The sequence below is a fragment of the Dipodomys spectabilis genome, unplaced genomic scaffold (assembly GCF_019054845.1).
Source record: "Dipodomys spectabilis isolate Male_0828 unplaced genomic scaffold, ASM1905484v1 ptg000108l, whole genome shotgun sequence".
NCBI classification, from domain to species: Eukaryota; Metazoa; Chordata; class Mammalia; order Rodentia; family Heteromyidae; genus Dipodomys; species Dipodomys spectabilis.
The window spans coordinates 6929592-6949522 of record NW_024870785.1 but is presented as its reverse complement, the minus strand read 5'-3'; the positions used below and the strand labels follow the sequence as shown (position 1 = coordinate 6949522).

The 19931-nt window shown below is 52.1% G+C and overlaps 1 protein-coding gene across 1 annotated transcript in view; it reads right to left on the bottom strand.

Moving 5' to 3' along the window:
• Duox1 (dual oxidase 1) overlaps positions 1-19896 on the bottom strand; it is a 37541-nt gene extending 17645 nt beyond the window's left edge. The window contains exons 1-18 of the mRNA XM_042688010.1: positions 19870-19896; positions 17726-17835; positions 15278-15361; positions 14910-15074; positions 13947-14134; positions 13630-13831; positions 13330-13496; positions 12564-12624; positions 12345-12441; positions 10334-10424; positions 8941-9043; positions 8550-8722; positions 6459-6634; positions 6257-6375; positions 5694-5831; positions 4752-4865; positions 3804-4003; positions 2596-2781 (exon numbers count right to left, since the gene is read on the bottom strand). Of these exons, the coding sequence (XP_042543944.1) occupies positions 2596-2781; positions 3804-4003; positions 4752-4865; positions 5694-5831; positions 6257-6375; positions 6459-6634; positions 8550-8722; positions 8941-9043; positions 10334-10424; positions 12345-12441; positions 12564-12624; positions 13330-13496; positions 13630-13831; positions 13947-14134; positions 14910-15074; positions 15278-15361; positions 17726-17783 (2322 nt within the window). The 5' untranslated portion in view covers positions 17784-17835; positions 19870-19896. The remainder of the gene's footprint in view (positions 1-2595; positions 2782-3803; positions 4004-4751; positions 4866-5693; positions 5832-6256; positions 6376-6458; positions 6635-8549; positions 8723-8940; positions 9044-10333; positions 10425-12344; positions 12442-12563; positions 12625-13329; positions 13497-13629; positions 13832-13946; positions 14135-14909; positions 15075-15277; positions 15362-17725; positions 17836-19869) is intronic.
• Positions 19897-19931: the final 35 nt, after the last annotated feature.

Below are 19931 nucleotides of genomic sequence, written 5' to 3'. Positions count from 1 at the left end.
GAGACCTGGGTTCACGGCTCAACTCTGCTACCTGCTTGCTGCATGACCCCAGGCAGTTCTCTTCAGTCATCTGGGTTTCATTTCCTCTCCTGCCCTGCTCAGCTCACAGGGTTATTGTGACAATCAACAGGAATTGTTGTGTGGGCAAAGTTTCGAAAGAGGAAAGCACCCAGACAGCTATCTGGGATGGACAGCCACTCCCAGGAGACAGCAGTCCCCCCCCCCCCCGACTGCCCAGCACAGGGGCTCCCCATGGCCCTGATGCATTGTGAGGGGCAGGGAGGTTTCCAGGCTCTGCCTGGGCCCTAGCTAGGAATTTTCCCAGTGAAGAACCCTTCAGTTCTCAGGCATTTTTGATATTCAAGCCGTAGAAGGGTTAAATGTGGCACAAATATACACATTGGATAATAGTATGGCAGAGTCCCACAGAACTCTCTCCCTAGCCAATCTTCCTTCTTCTCCACCTCCTCTTCTCCTCTTCCTCCTCCTCTTCTTCTTCTTTTTGTGCCTGATACTGGAGTCTCACTTGCTTATTAGATTTTGTTGTTGTTGTGTTTTTTTGGCTCAAGGATAGTACTCTACTATGTCAGCCACACCTACAGTTGCAGATTTTGCAACTAATCGGAGATAGGAGTCTTTCAGATTTGCCTGCCCAGACTAACTGTGTACCGCCACCCTCAGAGCTCAGCCTCTTGAGTAGCTAGGAATATACAGGCATGAGCTAGCATCTTTCTATTAGTTGTCCAAACCCGCTACATTTCCCCCACGGGAGGGAGGAACTGTGGTTCTCAGGACTGCTTGGCTTGTCCTGCCCCATTCCTGGACGTGACTCCCTCTCACATCCTGAGACAGGATTCAGATGGGGGCAGGGACATCTCTTTGCAGTAAATGTAACAAGGACCATCATCTACTCTTCCCTCGGGCCTGCAGATGCCCAATGGATAACTAAAAGGAGGATAAAGTGGGTGGCAGTGGCTCATGTCTGTAATGCTAGTGATTCAGGAGGCTAAGATGCAGAGGATCACGGTTTTGTTTTGTTTTGTTTTGTTTTTTGGTCAGTCATGGGGCCTGAACTCTGGGTCTGGGCGTTGTTCCGCAGCTCTTCAGCTCAAGGTGAGCGCTCTACCATTTGAACCACAGCACAATTTTGGCTTTTTTTCTTTTTTGCTTATGTGGTGCTGAGGAATCGAACCCAGCGCCTCATGCATGCAACGCAAGCACTTTACCACTGAGCCACCTTCCCAACCCCGAGGATCATGGTTTGAATATAATCTTAGGCAGGAAAGTCCAAGAAATTCCATCTCCAAACTAAGCAGTGAAAAGCAGAGCTGAAGACGTGGCTCAAGTGGTGGAGCACTAGTGGAGTAAGTAAGCAAAGCTGAGTGTATGCAAGGTGCTGACTTAAAAAAGCTGTACTGCAGCTGGGCACTGTAATCCTAGCTATTCAGGAGGCTGAGATCTGAGGATGGAGGTTCAAAACCAGCCCAAGCAGGAAAGGCTGTGAGACTCTTTTTTTTGGGGGGGGGGGTCCGGTCGTGGGGTCTGAACTCTGGGCCTAGGTGTTGTCCCTCAGCTCTTCAGCTCAAGGCTAGCACTCTACCACTTGAGCCACAATGCCACTCCTGGCTTTTTGCTTATGTGGTGCTGAGGAATCGAACCCAGAGCCTCAGGCATGCAAGGCAAGTGCTCTACCACTGAGCCAACTTCCCAGCCCGGCCGTGAGACTCTTTATCTCCAATAAACCACCAGAAAACCTGAAGTGGTGCTGTGGCTCAACTGGTAGAGCACTCGCCTTGAGCAGAATAGCTGAGGGACAGTGCTCAGGCACAGAGTTCAAGCCCCACGACCAACAACAACAACAACAACAAGCACCAGAGAGTATCCAGTTATTATCCTAAATCTTCAGTCATTTTGGATCCCAGGAACATCAAAGCCTGCATTCAGGTCATCCCTTGATGGTATTTCCCTCTTAAGTAGGAGCCCCATGATGGGCACTGAGGCTGCCCTTCCCACCACCCTTTCCCCCCCTCCCTGCCCCCAGACATGAGAAATCATTTCCCAAGAACCAGATGGCCCTCTCAAGCAATGACAGCAAGAACAAGCTCTCAGAAGCCACCTCACAAAACCAGAACTGAGATAATGGTCAGCCAGAGCTCAGTTCTGACCGAGACTGATTAGCTCTGCCTGCTTCCTGCTTTCCCCTCTTCTATTCCTTTTGGACATAATGTGAAAGCTGACATCAGTATTCCCAGAAGACAGGACTGAGATGTTTGACCTCTTCCATCTTCCCCATGTGGCTGTATTGATTAAATTCCTTTCCTACCATTACTTTTCTGCTTAATTTCTGGGGCAAATGGTCAGACCTTACTTGGTGGGACCTCTTCAAATCTGGACCTCCGTTCTAGGGATCCTATAACATGAAGTCAGGTGACTTATCCAACAGTGGTGACAAGCGTTGGTGTTCAGCTGAGAACTCAGCACTTCTGACTTCTTCAGAGTTCACCCCAGGGCCTCATGTGGGGAAGGATGCCACTGGCGGTAAGGATGCCAGCCCACGTACACTCACACGGACAGATCTGATCCCGTGTTACGCACCTGGGAGAAAAGGTGCCTGAAAAAGGTCTCCAGGAGGTGGCTCCGCTGCTCCCGAGTCACCGCCACCCGCATCAGCTCTTGCTCCCGCAGCTCCCACTCCTGGAAGCTCAGCCCACTCTCCTTCAGAGTCCCCCGAAGGTTTTCCACCAGGGCCTGACGCTCTTCCTCCAGGTTAAACAGCAGCACCTTCGGAGGCAGCAGACATAAGAACAATCCTTTGCCAAGGCCTCTTAAAGGCAGGTACTTTATATAGATTATACCAGAGGGACCACTGTTACAGCCTTGTAGGGCCTGGGTGCTGTTCCTGAGCTTTTTGGCTCAAGGCTAGTGCTTTACCACTTGAGCCACGGCTCCACTTCTGGGGTTTGTGGGGGGGGGGGGGGGAGTTAACTGGGGACAAGAGTTTCACAAATTTTCCTGTCCCTGCTGGCTTTGAACCGTGACCTTCATAGCTTAGTCTCCTGAGTAGCTAGGATTACAGGCATGAGCCGTCAGCACATGGCTTCAAAGGCACTTTTACAAAGCTATTCTTCCCCCCCCCCAATTCCATACTGTAAAAGGGGAGGTCAAAAAATGAGCTAGGCAGTCAGTCCGTGATCAGCCTCTAATTTAGCTCCCATCCCGAATTCCTAAAAATCACTAGATCCTGAAATTAAAGGGTAAGGCACAGGACCTAGCTCCAAGGACCCCAAGGTAGAATGCATGAGAATATCCTTAGAAAAGGAGAAAGTTAGCCAGGTGCTGGTGGCTCACACCTGTAATCCTAGCTACTCATAAGGCTAAGATCTGAAAATGGTGTTTCAAAGCCAGCCGGGGCAGGAAAGTCCATGAGACTCTTATCTCCAATAAACCACCAGAAAATTGGAAGTGGCACTATGGTTCCAATGGTAGAGCACTAGCCTTGAGCTGAAGAGCTCAGGGACAGCGCCCAGGCCTAGAGCTCAAGCCCTACAACTAAACAAAGAATGAGAGAGAGAGAGAGAGAGAGAGAGAGGAAAAGAAAAGGAGGAAGCTGACTGTGGCTGCAGTAATAAATATCCTGTAGCCCTAGAACAGGACAAACATGTTCAAGTTTATCTCTCTATCAGGCCCTACCATTGAGGACTAGATGCCAGAAAGCCTGCCTTGTGGCCCAGTGTTCCTTCACTTCCACCTGTCTCACTGGCTATGGCTATGAACAAGCAACCAGAGGCCAGCTTGGCGCCTACCAGGTCATACTCCTTTGGGATCTTGAGCAGCAGGGTGCGGCGTCCTCGATTGCTGGACAGGATGAGGTTGACTTGTTGAGGGAGCCGCAGCTGGACAGTGCGGAGTACCGTGAGCCTGCCGTCTACCACCCGGATCTGCCCAGGCTGTAGGTGTACAAGCACAGGCCGGCAGGGCTCCTTGCGGCCTTGCCATTCCAAAGCTGGGGGGAAAAGAAAGATGGATTAGGCCAACTGAGGCGTCTCCAGAGATACACTGGATGAAAGAGGACCGGCCCAGGATTGGACTCCACAGGTTCCTAGGAACCTCGTTTCCTCTTGGACAAGAAACCCATGACTATCCTTTCTGGAGTGTTCCACATGAGATATTTTTCATCGTAAACCTATGGGGGTGGAAGCTGTTATTTTTACTGGAAAGAAGAAATAGGTTTGGAGAGATTATAGACGAAAAACAACAACAAAAATCTGCCAAAGAGCTGTGGCTCAAGCGGTAGAGCGCTCGCCTTGAGCTGAAGAGCCCAGGCCCAGAGTTCAAGCCCCCTGACCGACCAAAAATACATACATACATACATACATAAATCTGCCAAAGATCCATCCAACAACCAACCTACAGTGGTGGAACTCAGAGTCCAACCCCAATCTGATTCCAGACCTTCATAATCACTTCTCTGTGGCCGCAGTTCCAGGGTGAGATGCCACAAAGCAGACGTCTTCAGGGATTTGTGAGTCATAATAACCCTGGGAGATGTAGGCAGGGTCTTATGATGCTTCCACAAATCTATCATGCTCCCTTGATTTGGGAGGAGCTATTGAAATGGGAAGACTGTAAGTCCAACTTCTATCACCTGCTCTGGCCTTGTCTACAGCTCTAGAAAAGAGATCCCTTTTCCTGAGGATGAAAGTGGAGACTGCAGCCCAGAGCCATGTCCTTCCTATCAGTACTCTGGTTACCTTCTACTCCCCCCACGAGCTTCTCAGACATGACGCTCTGACGGCCCTGGCCCTGGAGCTTCTTGAAATTCCTCATCCGGAGCCGGGCAACAATCCAGGCACTGAGCAGGCTCACTGAAGAGACAGAGACAAGTAGTGAGATGCTCAGGAAGGTGAGATGGAAGGAATTCCCTTCCCAGCTCCTTTCCTTGGCTAAAGCCCCCCTGCTTTCCTCAGCTCCCAAGTCTTATGCAACTTTCAAATTGTGAATGTCTGTGGACAGAGAGCTATTCTACATCCCATGAAGAGTTCTGGGAAGAATTTAAGGCATTCTTCCAACCACCCTTGCTTCTACTACTTAAGCCCCTTTCCAGCCAAAAATGAAGCCCAGAGTCTTTGAGTCATCCGTACATCTGGTCTACCCAGACCTGGCCTTGCCAAAGACAAAGTCCCAGGCACTGCCCCCAGCTCTGGTTCTCAAGTGAGAATTTGCTTTAGACAGTCCCCTGGGTTCCAGCTAACAATTGTTGACTTTGATCTCTCTCAGGCTGGATCCAAGCAGATCCCAGGAGATCAGGGAGGGTCCCTGGAGCTCACTTATCTTCAGCAAGACAATTCTTTTGTGTGTGTGTGTGTGTGTGTGTGTGTGTGCGTGGTGGGGGGCAGAATTGGAGCTTGACCTCAGGGCCTGGGCACTGTCTCTGAGCTTCTTTTGCTTAAGGCTAGCGCTGTACCACGTGAGCCACAGCACCACTTCTGGCTTTTTCTGTGTATGTGGTACTGAGGAATCGAAGCTACATGCATGCTAGGCAAGCACTCTACCACTAAGCCACATTCCTTTACCCTGTTCGCTTCACCTGCTAGAAGGACAACCATGTGTACAGTTTGTTGTCATAGATGGAACCACTCCACCCCAGCCCCTAGCTGGCACCTAGCCCCACCCTGCCCACCCTTCACTTTTACCTAGCGGGAAGCAGCATAAGGTCCCAATAGTGAGCCCAAAGCCAAATCCACTGCCCTCGAAATAGTCACGAATGATGAGGGGGACACAGGTTGGCAGGCCCTCAGTGCTGAGCTGTTTTGGCTGTGGACAGGGGTCTCCTGGGGAGGCAAAAGAAGTCAAGAGTCATGAGTAAAGGCTGGGTAGAGGCTCTGGAACAGGATCACTGAGGTTGTATCACACACACACACACACACACACACACACACACACACACACACACACACTTCCCTCATCATTGTATTTGGCCCTCCTAATGCCCCAACCCCATCCCAGATGAATGTAAGGCTCTCCACCTGTCTCTGAAAGGGCCAATTCCGCCCTGACTCATTCATGCACAGCGCCTCCTAGGGGTGTACCATGTAGGTAGTAGCCTTGGTCCTCAGAACCAAAGTTCCCAAGGGCAGGCAGAGCCATAGCTCACAATCTGGCTGACCAGTCACATCTATGCCATGCTCGCAGGTGAAGAGGGACAAAAAGGTTCCAGACACACACATACCCCTTCGGCCCTCCAGCTGCCACTTACCTGCCAGCCAAAAAAAGACATTGGGCTGCAGAGCAGCGGGTTCCACATTGGTGACAGCCACCAGAACATCCCTCAGGGAAGTGTTTCTGATCTCTGCAATCTCATCCTCAGAAAACAGCCTAGGAGAGGCACAAGTAGAGAAGAGAGGTGCAGAGGGGTCTATGGTCCCCCCAGACTGAGGTGAGGTCCAGGCAGCTCTTACCCATTCCTGGTGTTCTCAAACCAATAGCGGTCACCATCCCGCAGCCGCACAAACTGGTCAAGGACAATGGCGCTGAACAGGGGTCCAGGGTCTCCATGGCTCTCCAGAAACCCACCTGGGAGCAGCTCCAGCCGAGACAGGTCCTGGTTATACAGAGCAGCCGTGGCCTGCAGCACCTGCAACCAGTAGAGGCAAGAATGCGTGAAAGGAGTCAGCACGCAGACTGCAGCAAAGATGAGGCTCCTAGGAATTAGCTCCAGGGATAACAAAGTGGCAGCCACAATTACTGATGCCTGGAAAAGGCTTCTTATATGCCCCAGGCACTGCTCTGGGTGCTTTACCAAGTTAACTCATTTCCGGGAACTTTTCTCCCAGATCCAACGGCCTGTGTGACGAAGTTGGAATAGATCCGACAACATCAGAGCATCTCCCACACATTTTTAAAAAATGTAGTGGGGATTGAATTCAGGGCCTCGAGTCTGCTAAGTGCTTTACCACTTCAGTGAAACCTAGTGGTTTCTATTCTTCAGAACTTAAGAAATGCTTTTTAGACCATCAAATCTTTGACTATGCCTTGCTTTTTAGAGACAGTCCTCAATAACATATCACCACTGTTTCTCTCTCCCTTCCTCCCCCCTTTCCTATCTCTATCACTTTGAAACAAGGTCTTATCATGTAGTCCTAACTGGTTTCAACCTCCACATCTTTCTCCCCCCCACCTCTTTGCCAGTCCTGGGGCTTGAACTCAGGGCCTGGGCACTGTCCCTGAGCTTCTTTTGCTCAAGGCTAACACTCTACCACTTGAGCCATAGTGTCACTTGCAGCTTTTTCTGTGTATGTGGTACTGAGGAATCAAACCCAAGGTTTCATGCATGCAAGGCAAGGACTCTACCATTAAGCCACATTCCCAGCCTTTTTTCTTTTTCTCTTAATTGAACTCAGGACCTGGGCACGGTCCCTGAACTTTTTCACTCAAGGCTAGTGCTCTACCACTTTGCGCCACAGTGACACTTCCAGTTGTCTGGCTTAATTGGAGATAAGAGTCTCACGGACTTTTCTGCCTGGGCTGGCTTTGAACCATGATCCTCAGATCTCAGCCTCCTGAGTAGCTAGGATTACAGGTGTGAGCCACTGGCACCCGGCTTCTCTACATTTTCTTTTTTTTTTTTTTTTTTTGCCGGTCATGGGGCCTGAACTCTGGGTCTGGGCGCTGTCCCTCAGCTCTTCAGCTCAAGGCTAGTGCTCTACCACTGGAGCCACAGTACCACTTCCGGCTTTTTCTGTTTATGTGGTGCTGAGGAATCGAACCCAGGGCCTCATGCTTGCAAGGCATGCACTCTACCACTGAGCTACCTTCCCAGCCCCTCTCTCCATTTTCTTAATTCAGCCTCCTGAATGCTAGGACTACATGTGTGTGCCGCTATGCCTAGAGCCAGTATTTTCAACCTGATCTTTAGTTCTATACTCCACAGTGTAAAGAAGGCCCGTTGAAGGCAAATATTTGATCCTACTGAGATGCCTGAGATTCTTATCTTTATCTGGATTTTTATATAAATTGTGTGAGCCCCATTCCCCAGGCATCGCTTCTTTATGGGCCTTGCAATTTTCCACTTTCCAACAACTCTATCACACAGTAAAAGCAGAATGTAATAAGGCATACAATGGTAGAAACACAGTGCCAGGTTGTTAAGGCAGCCAAAGCTGATCTGCTGGGATAGCAGGCCACACCGCTTGGTCAGGTAAGAAAGTCAGAGTAGACCAGCTGACTTCCCAAAGGTGGCTGGGATATTAGTACATAAAATAGCTTGTTCCTAAGTCAAAGACCTGTTACATTCACTCAGGGACCGTTGGGAAGAATAAAGGAGGTAACATCTACTAAGTGCCTGGCATGCAATAGAAATGTTTGCTGGAGCTGAGCCTTCAGAGCTAAAAGCCAAATCTGATTGTTCTCCATCCCAGTGTGTGAGATGGGGAAGAATGAGCCCTGCTCTGCCCACCAGGTGCTGCTCTCTGGTACCCGTGTCTCGTCGCCTAACTTCCATGTCTAGGGAAGGTGTGTGCTTAGCCCCTCCCACCCCGGCCCCTCCTTACATTGCCATGGCTCTTTGCAAGTGCAGAGTTGATGTCCTGCCATTGAGTAATGGGAGGCAGGCCCATGGCTTCCCTGGCCTTCATGTAAGAGGGTAGGCCCAGATCCCGGCCTCGCTGCAGACAGCTGGCAAAGTGATCTGTCCTGGAAAACTTCAGTGGGCCAGGCCAGAAATCTGGAACAAAGATCAGAGGGTCAGAGTCAGCTGAGGGCCACCGATGTAGCCTCTAGTTCAAGTTGCTCTAACCAACTCCAGAGGCAGCCCCAGCGAGTGGGTTAGAAGCTCTCTCAACAAAGAAAGAGCTGCAGGTCCTCAACCCAGGGTGGCCTCCCTGGCTCTCCAGGGATCTCCTCCCAGAGGCCGGAGATCCACAGAGACAGCCTGAGGCTCACCTCGCACATCTTCTACCATCACATGGTCCTCTCTCTCTGCGATCTGGGAAGCCATGCCCAGCAGCAGGGAATCCACATCCTCAGCCCTTTGTAGGCTTGGGTGCTTTGGTGAGTAGGAGGAAGGAGAAGGATGTGGTTAACGAGGCCAGAGTTGGGCAGCCAGCCTTTCTCCACTACATACATCCTCCAAATCCTTGAGCCAGCTCAGTGCTGGTGCTTGATCCCTGCAGGTGAATTCCCCATTCATGTTGAGCAATGTTCCCAGTCAGTGCCCAGGCTTCTAAGAGCACAAACAACCTTAACACGTGCTATTTATCTTGGGAGACTTGACAATATGGTTGGCAAGGGCATTACAATATCTAGGTCTTCTTTGTCCCTTGTGTTGGCATGCATCAGCTGTATCATCTTGGGCAAATGTTAGGACTTCTCTGAACTCATTGTCCTCCCATTAGTAAATAAATAAATAAATAAAAATAAAAATACTTGGGGCAGGGGTGTGGCTCAGGGATAGAGCCATTGCCAAGGATGACCGCAGCTTTGGTTCGATCCCAGCACCAAAAAACAACAAAAATCCCAACACGTAACCGATTGGGAGGATGCTGCGTCCTCGGCCACCTCTGCTGCATGCTGCTACCCTCTTCTCCTTGGCTCTCAACTGTCTCCTTTGTTTTTTTTTGTTTTTTGTTTTGGTCGGTTGTGGGGCCTGAACTCTGGGCCTGGGCGCTGTCCCTCAGCTCTGCAGCTCAAGGCTAGCGCTCTACCACTTGAGCCACAGCACCACTTCCAGCTTTTTTCTTTTTGCTTATGTGGTGCTGAGGAATCGAACCCAGGGCCTCATGCGTGCAAGGCAAGCACTCTACCACTGAGCCACCTTCCCAGCCCTCAACTGTCTCCTTTGTAAGCACTCACAGAAATGCTTGATTTTGCTTTAAATTAGTGGCCAAGGCTCTTCACACACTGGCTTGTTTTGGATGGACAGACTTTCCCCCCCCCATAATCTCTTAGAACCGCCTCTCCTCTCCACCCAACACACACACACACACACACACACACACACACACACACACACACACACACACACACACACACACTTTCTCACTCTGCCATAGAAAGCTTCTCTGGGGGTAGGGTTAGGTGCCCCAAAACCTCAAAGAACCCAAAGCTATAGAACCACTCCAGTACAGCCCCCATGATCTCTCACAGAGCCCTGAGGTGAGAGGCTGGATTTATGAGTAGACACCCCGGAAAGCCCCCCTTCACTTAAGCCCAGCCCATCAGTTCTATTACACCCCTCCCACATGCTCTCAGACACAAACACACAAGGCATGCACACTACACATCACACACACCACACACACATACAGCTACCCACGTATGCGTCCCCAACACTGACCTCTCGACTCCAGTAGCTGTTGCAGACCCGGAGAGCTCTGGAGAAACTCGAGTTCCGATTGACAATCCTCTGGAAGTGACAGCTGGCATTCCTAAAATGCAAGGAGCAGGGGAGTGGTGACCACGGCCATAAGGTCCTAATGTCAGGCCTCAGCTGTGATCTCTGAGACTATGGCCAGGGGCCCTGGGTTATGGTCTGCCTTAGATGGTATGCCGTCATGCTACCTGGCTAGACAAGCTGACTTTTTTTGGTCAAATATAGCCCATAGAGCACTCTTCCTGTCTCTCCTTCTAGGAAGAAGGTCCCTGTATAAACACACATATGCATGCACACATATACAACGGCCTCTTAGTATCTACTGGGGACTGATTCTCAGACCCTTGCAAATATCAAATTCATTTTTGTTCAAGTCCTTTGCATAAAATGCCATAATCTACAGACATCTATCTGTATACCTTAACTCATCTCTTGATTCTTACATTACTTAATTCAAGGTAAATGCTAAGTAAATAGTTGTTAGGCTATATGAGAGATTAATAAGGGACTAATGCAGGTCATTAATTGCATCTGTGCAGATGCATTAAAAATATTTTTAGGGCTAGGAAGGTGGCTCAGTGGTAGAGTGCTTGCTTTGCATGCATGAGGCCCTGGGTTCAATTCCTAAGCACCACATAAGCAGAAAAAGCCAGAAGTAGCACTGTGGCTCAGTGGTAGAGTGCCAGCCTTGAGCTGAAGAGCTAAGGGACAGTGCCCAGGCCCAGAGTTCAGGCCCTATGACTGACAAAAAAAATAAATAAATAAAAATAAAAAATTTTAATCTGAGGTCAGATGAATGTATAGAGGGGAATTTGCCGATACGGAAGGCTTACTGTATTCATACTATATATAACATTATATGTGTGTAAATATTTTTAAGGGATATAAAACTAGTCTGTGGCACAACTGTAATCCCACTGAGTTGGGAGGCTGAGGAAGAGGAATTGTGAGTTCAAGGTCAGCCTGGACTTTATAATGAGATTCTATCATCAGGTATACCTAGACATTGTCTTGAAAATTTGTCCTGTAAAAACTGTAATGCAATTGTAAAAACAAACCAAAAAACCCAAACCCAAAGCACAGTAAATTGACTTGCCTTTCTTTCATATACGTTTATTCAAGCTTGTGTATTTTTATTTCAATGTTCCCTTTGCAGTCTTTTGGAGGCAATAGTTTTTCCTCATGTTTTGCACACATTTAAAATTTTTTTCATTTTTATTGTGACATACAGAGTGGTTCCAGTGCTGGAAGTGAAGTAATAAGTGTATTCCTCTTTGGATAATGTCACCTCTTCTCTCACTCTCCCATTGTGCTTATTTTTCAAACTTCTTCCAAAGGCTTGCCAGCCCCTCATTTGGTGCTTCTAGTTAAATATGCCCCAAGTTTAGTGCTGGGACCTGAGGCTCCTACTGGTGGGCTTCCTCTGGGCCTCAGTTACTCTGCCTTTGTGTGTGTGTGTGTGTGTGTGTGTGTGTGTGTGTGTGTGTGTACTACAGCAGCTGCACGAGAAAGGGCATAAAAGTTCCCTACAAGGGCTGAAGGCGCGGCTTAAATGGAAGAGCACCTGTCCAGCTTGCTCACAGCCTCCTTCCCCAAAAGATGTTATCACCAAGATCTACCTTCTTTAACACTTACTTTCCTTGGAGGAACAAGCAAGATTCCAACTGATAACTGGGTCCTTTTTTTTGGGGGGGGGGTCCGGTCGTGGGGCCTGAACTCTGGGCCTGGGCGCTGTCCCTCAGCTCTTCAGCTCAAGGCTAGCGCTCTACCACTTGAGCCACAGCGCCACTTCTGGCTTTTTTCCTTTTGCTTATGTGGTGCTGAGGAATCGAACCCAGGGCCTCAGGCATGCAAGGCAAGGGCTCTTCCACTGAGCCACCTTCCCAGCCCCCTGATAACTGTGTCCTAAGGGTTCCTGAGGGCAGATTTTTATCAACACCATCCCAAGACTGAAAAGGACCAGCCCCTCCCGCACCTCATGTACACAGCAGGGGGCACCATGGTGGAGAGGAACTGCTCTGACGCAGCCACGAACTCGGGGGAGATGCTGGGGTCCACAAATGGACGGTATCCTGACGGAAGAAAGGGAGAGAGTCGTGCAACTACTCCATCCTACAGCCACCCCTACCCCCCAAATATCTCTATTGACAACCACCTCCAGCCAACTGTCTCCCCCTCTTCCCCATCCCCTCACCTGTATACGGCGGGGGCGTTTTCTGCAGGAAGCTGGGCAGCCACTCATACAGAGCAATGTTCTGAGGGGACAGGGCAGGGGGGGGGGGGGGACACACGTGTTGGGCTGGACCAGGAGGAAATCTGAGCCTAAGGGAGGCTGAGGTGCAGAGATGAGGGGCAGGGGCAGGACAGACTTCCGCAGGATCCAGATGAGCCCCGTCTCCCCCTTCGGGGAAGACTTGAGGGGTGCGCAGGCCAACTAGCTTCCCAAGCGACATCTCCCCCAGAAGCCGCGTTCTGGCCCCTACTTGTCATCCAGGGGGGCTTTGCGTGGACATGAGGTCTCTGGGCACAGGGGCCTCCTGGAAGGGGCGTTCCTGGGTGGGGGTGGTCCCCGGGTTGGAGGAGCTCTGCGGGGAGTCCCGAGTGTCGGGGTACCGCAGGTGGATGGGGTGGGCACAGGGGAGGGGGGGGGCAGGTGCACCTGGTGGATGGGGTGGGGGGCGGGCTCACCTGGATGGGGCGGGGGGGGGGCGGGCTCACCTGGTGGATGGGGGGCGGGCTCACCTGGTGGATGGGGTGGGGGGACGGGCTCACCTGGTGGATGGGGTGGGGGGACGGGCTCACCTGGTGGATGGGGTGGGGGGCGGGCTCACCTGGTGGATGGGGGTTGGGCTCACCTGGTGGATGGGGGGCGGGCTCACCTGGTGGATGGGGGACGGGCTCACCTGGTGGATGGGGTGGGGGGTCGGGCTCACCTGGTGGATGGGGTGGGGGGGGCTCACCTGGAAGGTGGCGATGACCCTCTTGCGCGCGTGCTGGAACAGCTCCTCGTCGCCCCAGCGCGGCCGCTCCCGCGCCAGCCTGCGCGCGCACGCGTTGTGGTAGCGGAACCACAGCAGGCCCAGCGCCTGCAGGAAGGGCTCCCTGTTGCCCCGCGGGGCCCCGAAGGCTGCGAGCAAGCGGGCGCCAGGGGCTGAGCGGGGCTGGCGCAGGGGACGCGGGGGCCCGGGGATCCCCCCCCCGCCCTCTGCGCGCCCCGACGCGTGCGGCCCGCACCCCGCGCCGGCCGGCCGGGCGCTCACCGTACAGCCCGCGGGGCCCGCCCTGGCCCGTGGCGGGGTCGGGCGCCGACCACATGAGCAGCGCGGCCTGCGGGTCCCGCGGGAAGTTGGGGTCGGGCCCCGACGCCAGCTGTCCCCCGGAGAAGCTCCTCAGGGCGTCGCTCCACGAGTGCGAGGAGCCGTAGATGGCGCTGCCGTCCAGCCAGCCGCTCACCTGGTTGGTCTGGGGGGGGCGAGGGAAGGTCAGGGCAGGACTGGACCCCAGGGCTAGGCTGGGGGGGCCAGGGGGGACCCCCAAGTGCTAAGGCATGCCCAGCTCCTGGTGTGCGCGTCCTCACCAGGTCCCGGGGGTTACTGGGGCTCTGTCCGGTCTCGGGGTCCCAGCGGCTCCTCTGGAAGGGCAGCACCACGTCCCCGCGCCGCTGGGGGTCAAACACGGGGTCTCCGGGCGGGATGCGGATGTTGAGGAACTCGGCGGGGCAGCCGGGGGTCTCCACGCTCACCAGGTCGGACAGCACGTGGTAGCCTGCCCACGAGGCCGGGGGAGGGGGTGGGGGGCGCTGGGCCAGTGGAAGGCGGGCTCTCCGCCCCGCCCAACCTCCTCCTCCCCACCCCCTCCCAGGCTCTTAGCCCTCCTCCCTCCCCTGAGAAGCTTCCAGAGTCATCTTCCTTCCACGATGGGCAAGTCCAAGCCTTGACCTCTTGCGTTCCCTCCCCGTTCTTCGTCTCTCCAGGCCTTCTCGCCCTGCCCGTGCCCAACACCTGATCTCAGATGTTGTCGTCAGTCAGTTTGGCATTCTCCTTGGTAACTGGGAGGTGCTGGGGCTGGGCAGACAGGCCGACACGACCCGTGCCAACACGCACTTGGGAGCCTCCCTGGCTCGCCCCACTGCCAGCCAACGCCGAAGGAGCCCACATAGATGGCGAAGGAGACGCCTGGCTTTGTGGCTGGACTTGCCACCAACCCTGAGCACCCTAGCGCTCTCCCCGTGACCTCCCCTCGGCCTGCCAACAGTCCAGAGCCCTGAGCCTGTCCCAGAAGCAACTGGGAACACAGGGCAGAAGGAAAAATACCTACCAGATCCTTTTCACATCCTGCTTCTACCCGCCAGCCTCCAACAGCCACGTATAGAGATGCTCCCTGTTTTCCCTCCCCCCCCCCACCTCTCCTTCTTGCGAGGAACACATTTATGCTTCTGTCCACCCCCCTTCAGCAAGGGTCCTCCGCATCTCCCTTCCGCTTCTCTCCTCATCCCCTGTCCATACATAGATGCTGACCTCTCCCCAGAAAGCGTCCTCACCGAAGAAGACTCCCAGCACTGTACGGTTCCGCAGAGAAGCCTGCCCTGCAGGGCCCTTCGTGGCAGTGTTGCTAAGGTCCCGGGGATTAGGCAGGTAGGGTTCTCCCAAAGGCTGGTACACACCATCTGCATAGTTGGCTGGGACCAGGCGCTGAAGTCGAGAGCCTAGAATAGGAGAGTTAAGAACACGCATGAAGGATCAGGGAGCGTTTTTGGCCTCTTCTCTCCCAAGCTGCTTTCCGTACCTGGGATCTGAAAATGGTTTTACTTAGACCTGGATGGCCTTTGTGGATGTTTGCCAGCCTTGGCTTCCATCAGTAGGTGCCACCCCAGCCCCGGGACTCTATCAACTCTTGGCTCTCACCTACCTTTGCTGCCCCATCTGTGTTCCATGAGGTTGTTGTACCACCCGTCAAATCTCTGCACCTCCCATGAAATGGGGTTCTGAGCTCCTGTGTGAAAATAGGGACAAGGGGCAGCTGGACAAGTCAGGGTGAGAGGCCAGGCAGGCTACGGAGCTCTGTGAGTCTAGCACTTCGAGTAGCAGTAGCGGGACCCCCAGCTCAGATGGGGCAGGGGAGGTAGGGGGTTCGGAGATAGGGTACAGAGGGAGAAAACAGGGTAAAATAATGTCAAACTCAAGTCCACTCTAAGCCATTCAGTGGGACAACATTACTTTTAACAGATACCATTACTTCTTTTTGTGTGTGTCAGTTGTGGGGCTTGAACTCTGGGCCTGGGCACTGTCCCTCAGCTCTTCAGCTCAAGGTGAGCGCTCTACCACTGGAGGCACAGCGCCACTTCTGGTTTTCTGGTGCTTAATTGGAGATCAGTCTCATGGACTGTCTTGCCTGGGCTGGCTTTGAACCTATGATCCTCAGCTCTCAGTCTCCTGAGTAGCTAGGATTACAGGCATGAGCCACCGGCGCCTTCTAAAGGATACTTCTAGCAGGATACAATGCCTGGAGACAAATGGCCTCAAGGAAGAGGAGTGGCCATGGATGGAGAAGAAGATGCAGGAATCTGTGCTCCCCACACCTGTCAGATCCCTGGGGGACCCAGTAGGACAGAAATCTTTCCTAGTTCTCAGACATCACACAGAGGAAGGGCCAACCACACCCCATACTTGGGAAGGACAAGTCATTCTGTGACCCATCAATGGGCAGGGGCAATGGGAAGAGGGGCCTGGCCCTCTGTGGTTGAGCTGAGCCCAGGGCAGAGGTGTGGTGCTGCTCCTCTGGTCTTTTTCCCAGTTTCTTGGGTGGGAACAGGGACTGTACTGGCCACGTGAATGACTTTGCTCCTTCCCCCTTTGGAACATCTTGTCCCCCATAGAATTCCTGCCTTTGATGCTATTGCATCCCTTCCAGAAGGGAAGAACTGAGGAAGGGAGGGGCAGGAAGGAGGGTCCAGAATCAGGTAAGGAATGGAAGTCATTCTGGCCAGTATATTGGATGACGAGCTAGGGGCTAGGGAGGGAAAAATGACTCAGGCACTGAAGTTTAAGCAAAGAACATGGCTGGGATCTGTATAAGATCTGGGCAAGGACTAGGACAGCCATATACATGTGATCTTTAAAGTAAGATGAACGGGTAGCAGAACATGGAAGGGGCTTTAGAAGGAGAATACAGAGAGAGAATATCTATTAAGGATTTGGGGCAAGAGCTGAGGATAAAGGGAAACACCAAAGCCAAGGAAAAGGGAGGACGGGAAAGAACTCAAAGTTGAGCAGCTCTGACAAAGGAGAACTGGAGAGGCCGAGCCACCATCTTCAAACCAGGGCAGATCATTCCATGGGTTTTCCTTTTCTCTTGTTTTACATCATCCATCCCTAATGAGCAGAGATTGGCTCTTTGTAGCCTAACTTTTGGCATCTTAAACCCACTTCCCTTCTAAGGGAAGAGCCTTAGATTTTTAATAAGAGATTGTCAGAGCTGGGCACCAGTGGCTCATACATGTAATCCAGGATACTCAGGAGGCTGAGATTTGAGGATCATGGTTCGAACCTAACCTGGGCAGAAAAGTCTGTGAGACTTTTATCTCCAACTAACTAGCAAAAAACTGGAAGTGGAGGTGTGGTTCAAATGGTAGAGCACCAGCATTGAGTGAACAAGCTAAAGGAGAGGGCCTGAGTTCAACCCCAGTACCAGCATGAAGAAAGGAAGGAAGGAAGGAGGGAGGGAGGGAGGGAGAGAGGAAGGGAAGGAGAGAGGGAAGAAAGGAAGGAAGGAAAAAATAGAACAGAAGAAAAAAAGAAAAACAGAGGCTGTCCAAAGCTGAATTCTTGTGGTTAATCCTATTTTTAGTTTCCATCATATTATTTTTTTTAATTGGTCACTCTTCTTCAGCTTTGGGTACAATCTGACCCAAAATTCCATTTCTGTCTCTACTCTCTAATTAATCTTTTCCTGTATCAAATCAGAAGTACTTGTTTTATGAAAAAAAAAGAAGAAAAAGAGAAATTGCTCCCCAAAAAACTAGAAGGGATCAAATACCAAGTGAATTACTAAATGTATTTGGATTGCATGGTTTTTTTTTTTTTTTTTTGCTTATGTGGTGCTGAGGAATTGAACCCAGGGCTTCATGCATGAGAGGCAAGCACTCTACCACTGAGCCAACTTCCCAGCCCTTGGAAATAATTATCATTCCAATATCCACTTATTTATTCAGCAGCTAGAAATGGGTATCTACCAGAGATTGGGTCAGCCAGGGACTAAAGATACAGAGATGAATATGACACAGCTGCTGTCCCTGGAGGAACCAAGAAGATTCTGGTCCCTCTGTTCCTAGCTGTTTTCCTCCTAATGTCTACTCACCCAGGGGGGTCCATGGTCCAACCAGTAACGCCCATGCCAGAGCCAGGTGGAAGCTCATGATGACAATGATAATAGGAGCTCAGATGTTAGACTACTCCAAAGTGGAGATCCTAGAAAAGGAGAGAACAAAGAAATGAGCCCGAGCAATTCAGAAGCATCCATCTCAGCAGATGTTAAGAATCAAAGCCGGAAGGGGGCGGGGGGAGGGCTGAGCCCAGGCCAGAGTGGGGTAAGAGACCCACTCTTTCCTGAGATTCTTTTGGTGGTGGTGGTGGTGGTCATGGAGCCTGAACTCTGAGCTGGGCGCTGTCCCTCAGCTCTTCAGCTCAAGGCGAGTGCTCTACCACTTGAGCCACAGCGCCACTTCTGGCTTTTTCTGCTGATGTGGTGCTGAGGAATGGAACCCAGGGCCTCATGCATGCAAGGCAAGCACTCTACCACTGAGCCACCTTCCCAGCCCCTCCTGAGATTCTTTTATTCATTCTATAAATCCTCAATGGGCCTGCTGCAAACAGAAACTAACATAGGCATGAGATTAAGGAAAAATGAACATAATCATAACCTTGGCCTTCACAGATCTTAGCTTCTGATTAGTTAGAAAACCCATGCTGTGGCCCAGCTGCCCACAGAGGGCAGGAGGCTGGGCTATGATCTCAGTGTGGCTCCCCCTCCTACAACAGGGTATTAGACTAGTCACTTATCTGGTTGGACCCTTTTTTCCCCTCTTTCCAGCCTTGGTAGTAAATATGCCTGTTTACTTCCCAGCATGATCTCCAGAAACCAGATGTGACAATGAGGTTGAACTTAGAGCAAGAAAAGTGACAAGTGTGACCCAAGTGTGATATGGCTCCTCTGGGTAAACTCAGGAGGGGTGCAGGGCTTGCTACTCAGGATTTAGTATAGGCTTCCAGCTCTCCCCACCCATATAGGCCAACACACCACACTGAGACCAGAAGGAAACAAAAGCAGAGGAAGACCCAGGCTGGCACTTCTGAGTGGCACAAAGCAGATCTAAAGCCAGTGAAGTCCTTCTACAGGCAACCTGGGGATGGGGTAAGAAATGGAGTTGCTTTAGCCAAACCTCAGAGTTCCAGGAAGTGACCTCATTCTCATGCCTTAATACTCTATGAAACAAACGGAAAACCAACCAACCAACTACTGAATTGTTAGGCCTCGCCACAATTCCAAACTCAGTATGACACCATCCCACCGAGTCCTCCCCACGCTGCCTTGGGAAATGTGTAAAGAGAGCTGGGCTCTGGCTCTTTGAAGCTGGAAGGCTGGAAATGCTGAAGCGGCCACTGTGCTCCTCCCTCATCCGCACTGTCCTCCCCTTCCCCTCCCCCTCTCAACAGGTCTTCAGGATCCTGGGCCCCAAACCCCCATGTACCACTTGCCCCACCTGAGGGCATGCTGTCATGCTGTCATGGCTTTCAGGCCAGGCTGGTGGGGGGGGGGGGGGACAAGAGGTATGCTTCACAACCACTCCTTGTGGGCAAATATCCCTGGAGGATTTACACCGCCACATGGGTGCAGTGGCTTCCACACAGCCTTGAAATGAAGGCAGCAGGCCCAGGCACAAGGCAATAAAAAACCAGCAAGCAGTGGTACCTGGGAACAAGCACAGGCCTGCTAGGTTCTGGTTCCACAAGACCACTTTGTTATTGTTGTTTTGTTGTTCTTTCCAGCCTAAAGTTACAGAATAGGGTCCCGGGTGGCTCTTGAGACAGGGGGAAAGATGAGTTAAGAGCCTAGAGACTCTAAGCTGGTTCCAAAAGAGGGCCAAAGGGTAAAAGGATGGACCCACATTCCTTGCCTCGGCCAGATTGTGCTGATGTCAGGAGATCCTCAGCCCAAGCAAACTGGGTCATCCGACATTCCCGGACCCCGAAGACCCCCCAACTCTCCCCAAACCTTGATGAGGAAGAGCACAGGCTCTAACCTGGACCCCCTTTCAGCCTCAGGAAAAGGTAGCAGGTGTGGACGAGGTGGCTGGGAAGAATTCCCCCTCCCTCAAAACAATAAAAAAGGGCCCAGATTTTGGGGGGCGGGTGGCTCCCCGCGGCCCTCGGAGCCCACGGGAGCGCGTTTCTCCTCAAGCACCCACATCCACCCGCCAGGAGAAGCCCCCCCCAGGATCTGACCTTGGCAGCGTGGTCCCCCCCCACCCCAGCCTGGGACTGCGATGGGCTCCGGTCTGGGGTTC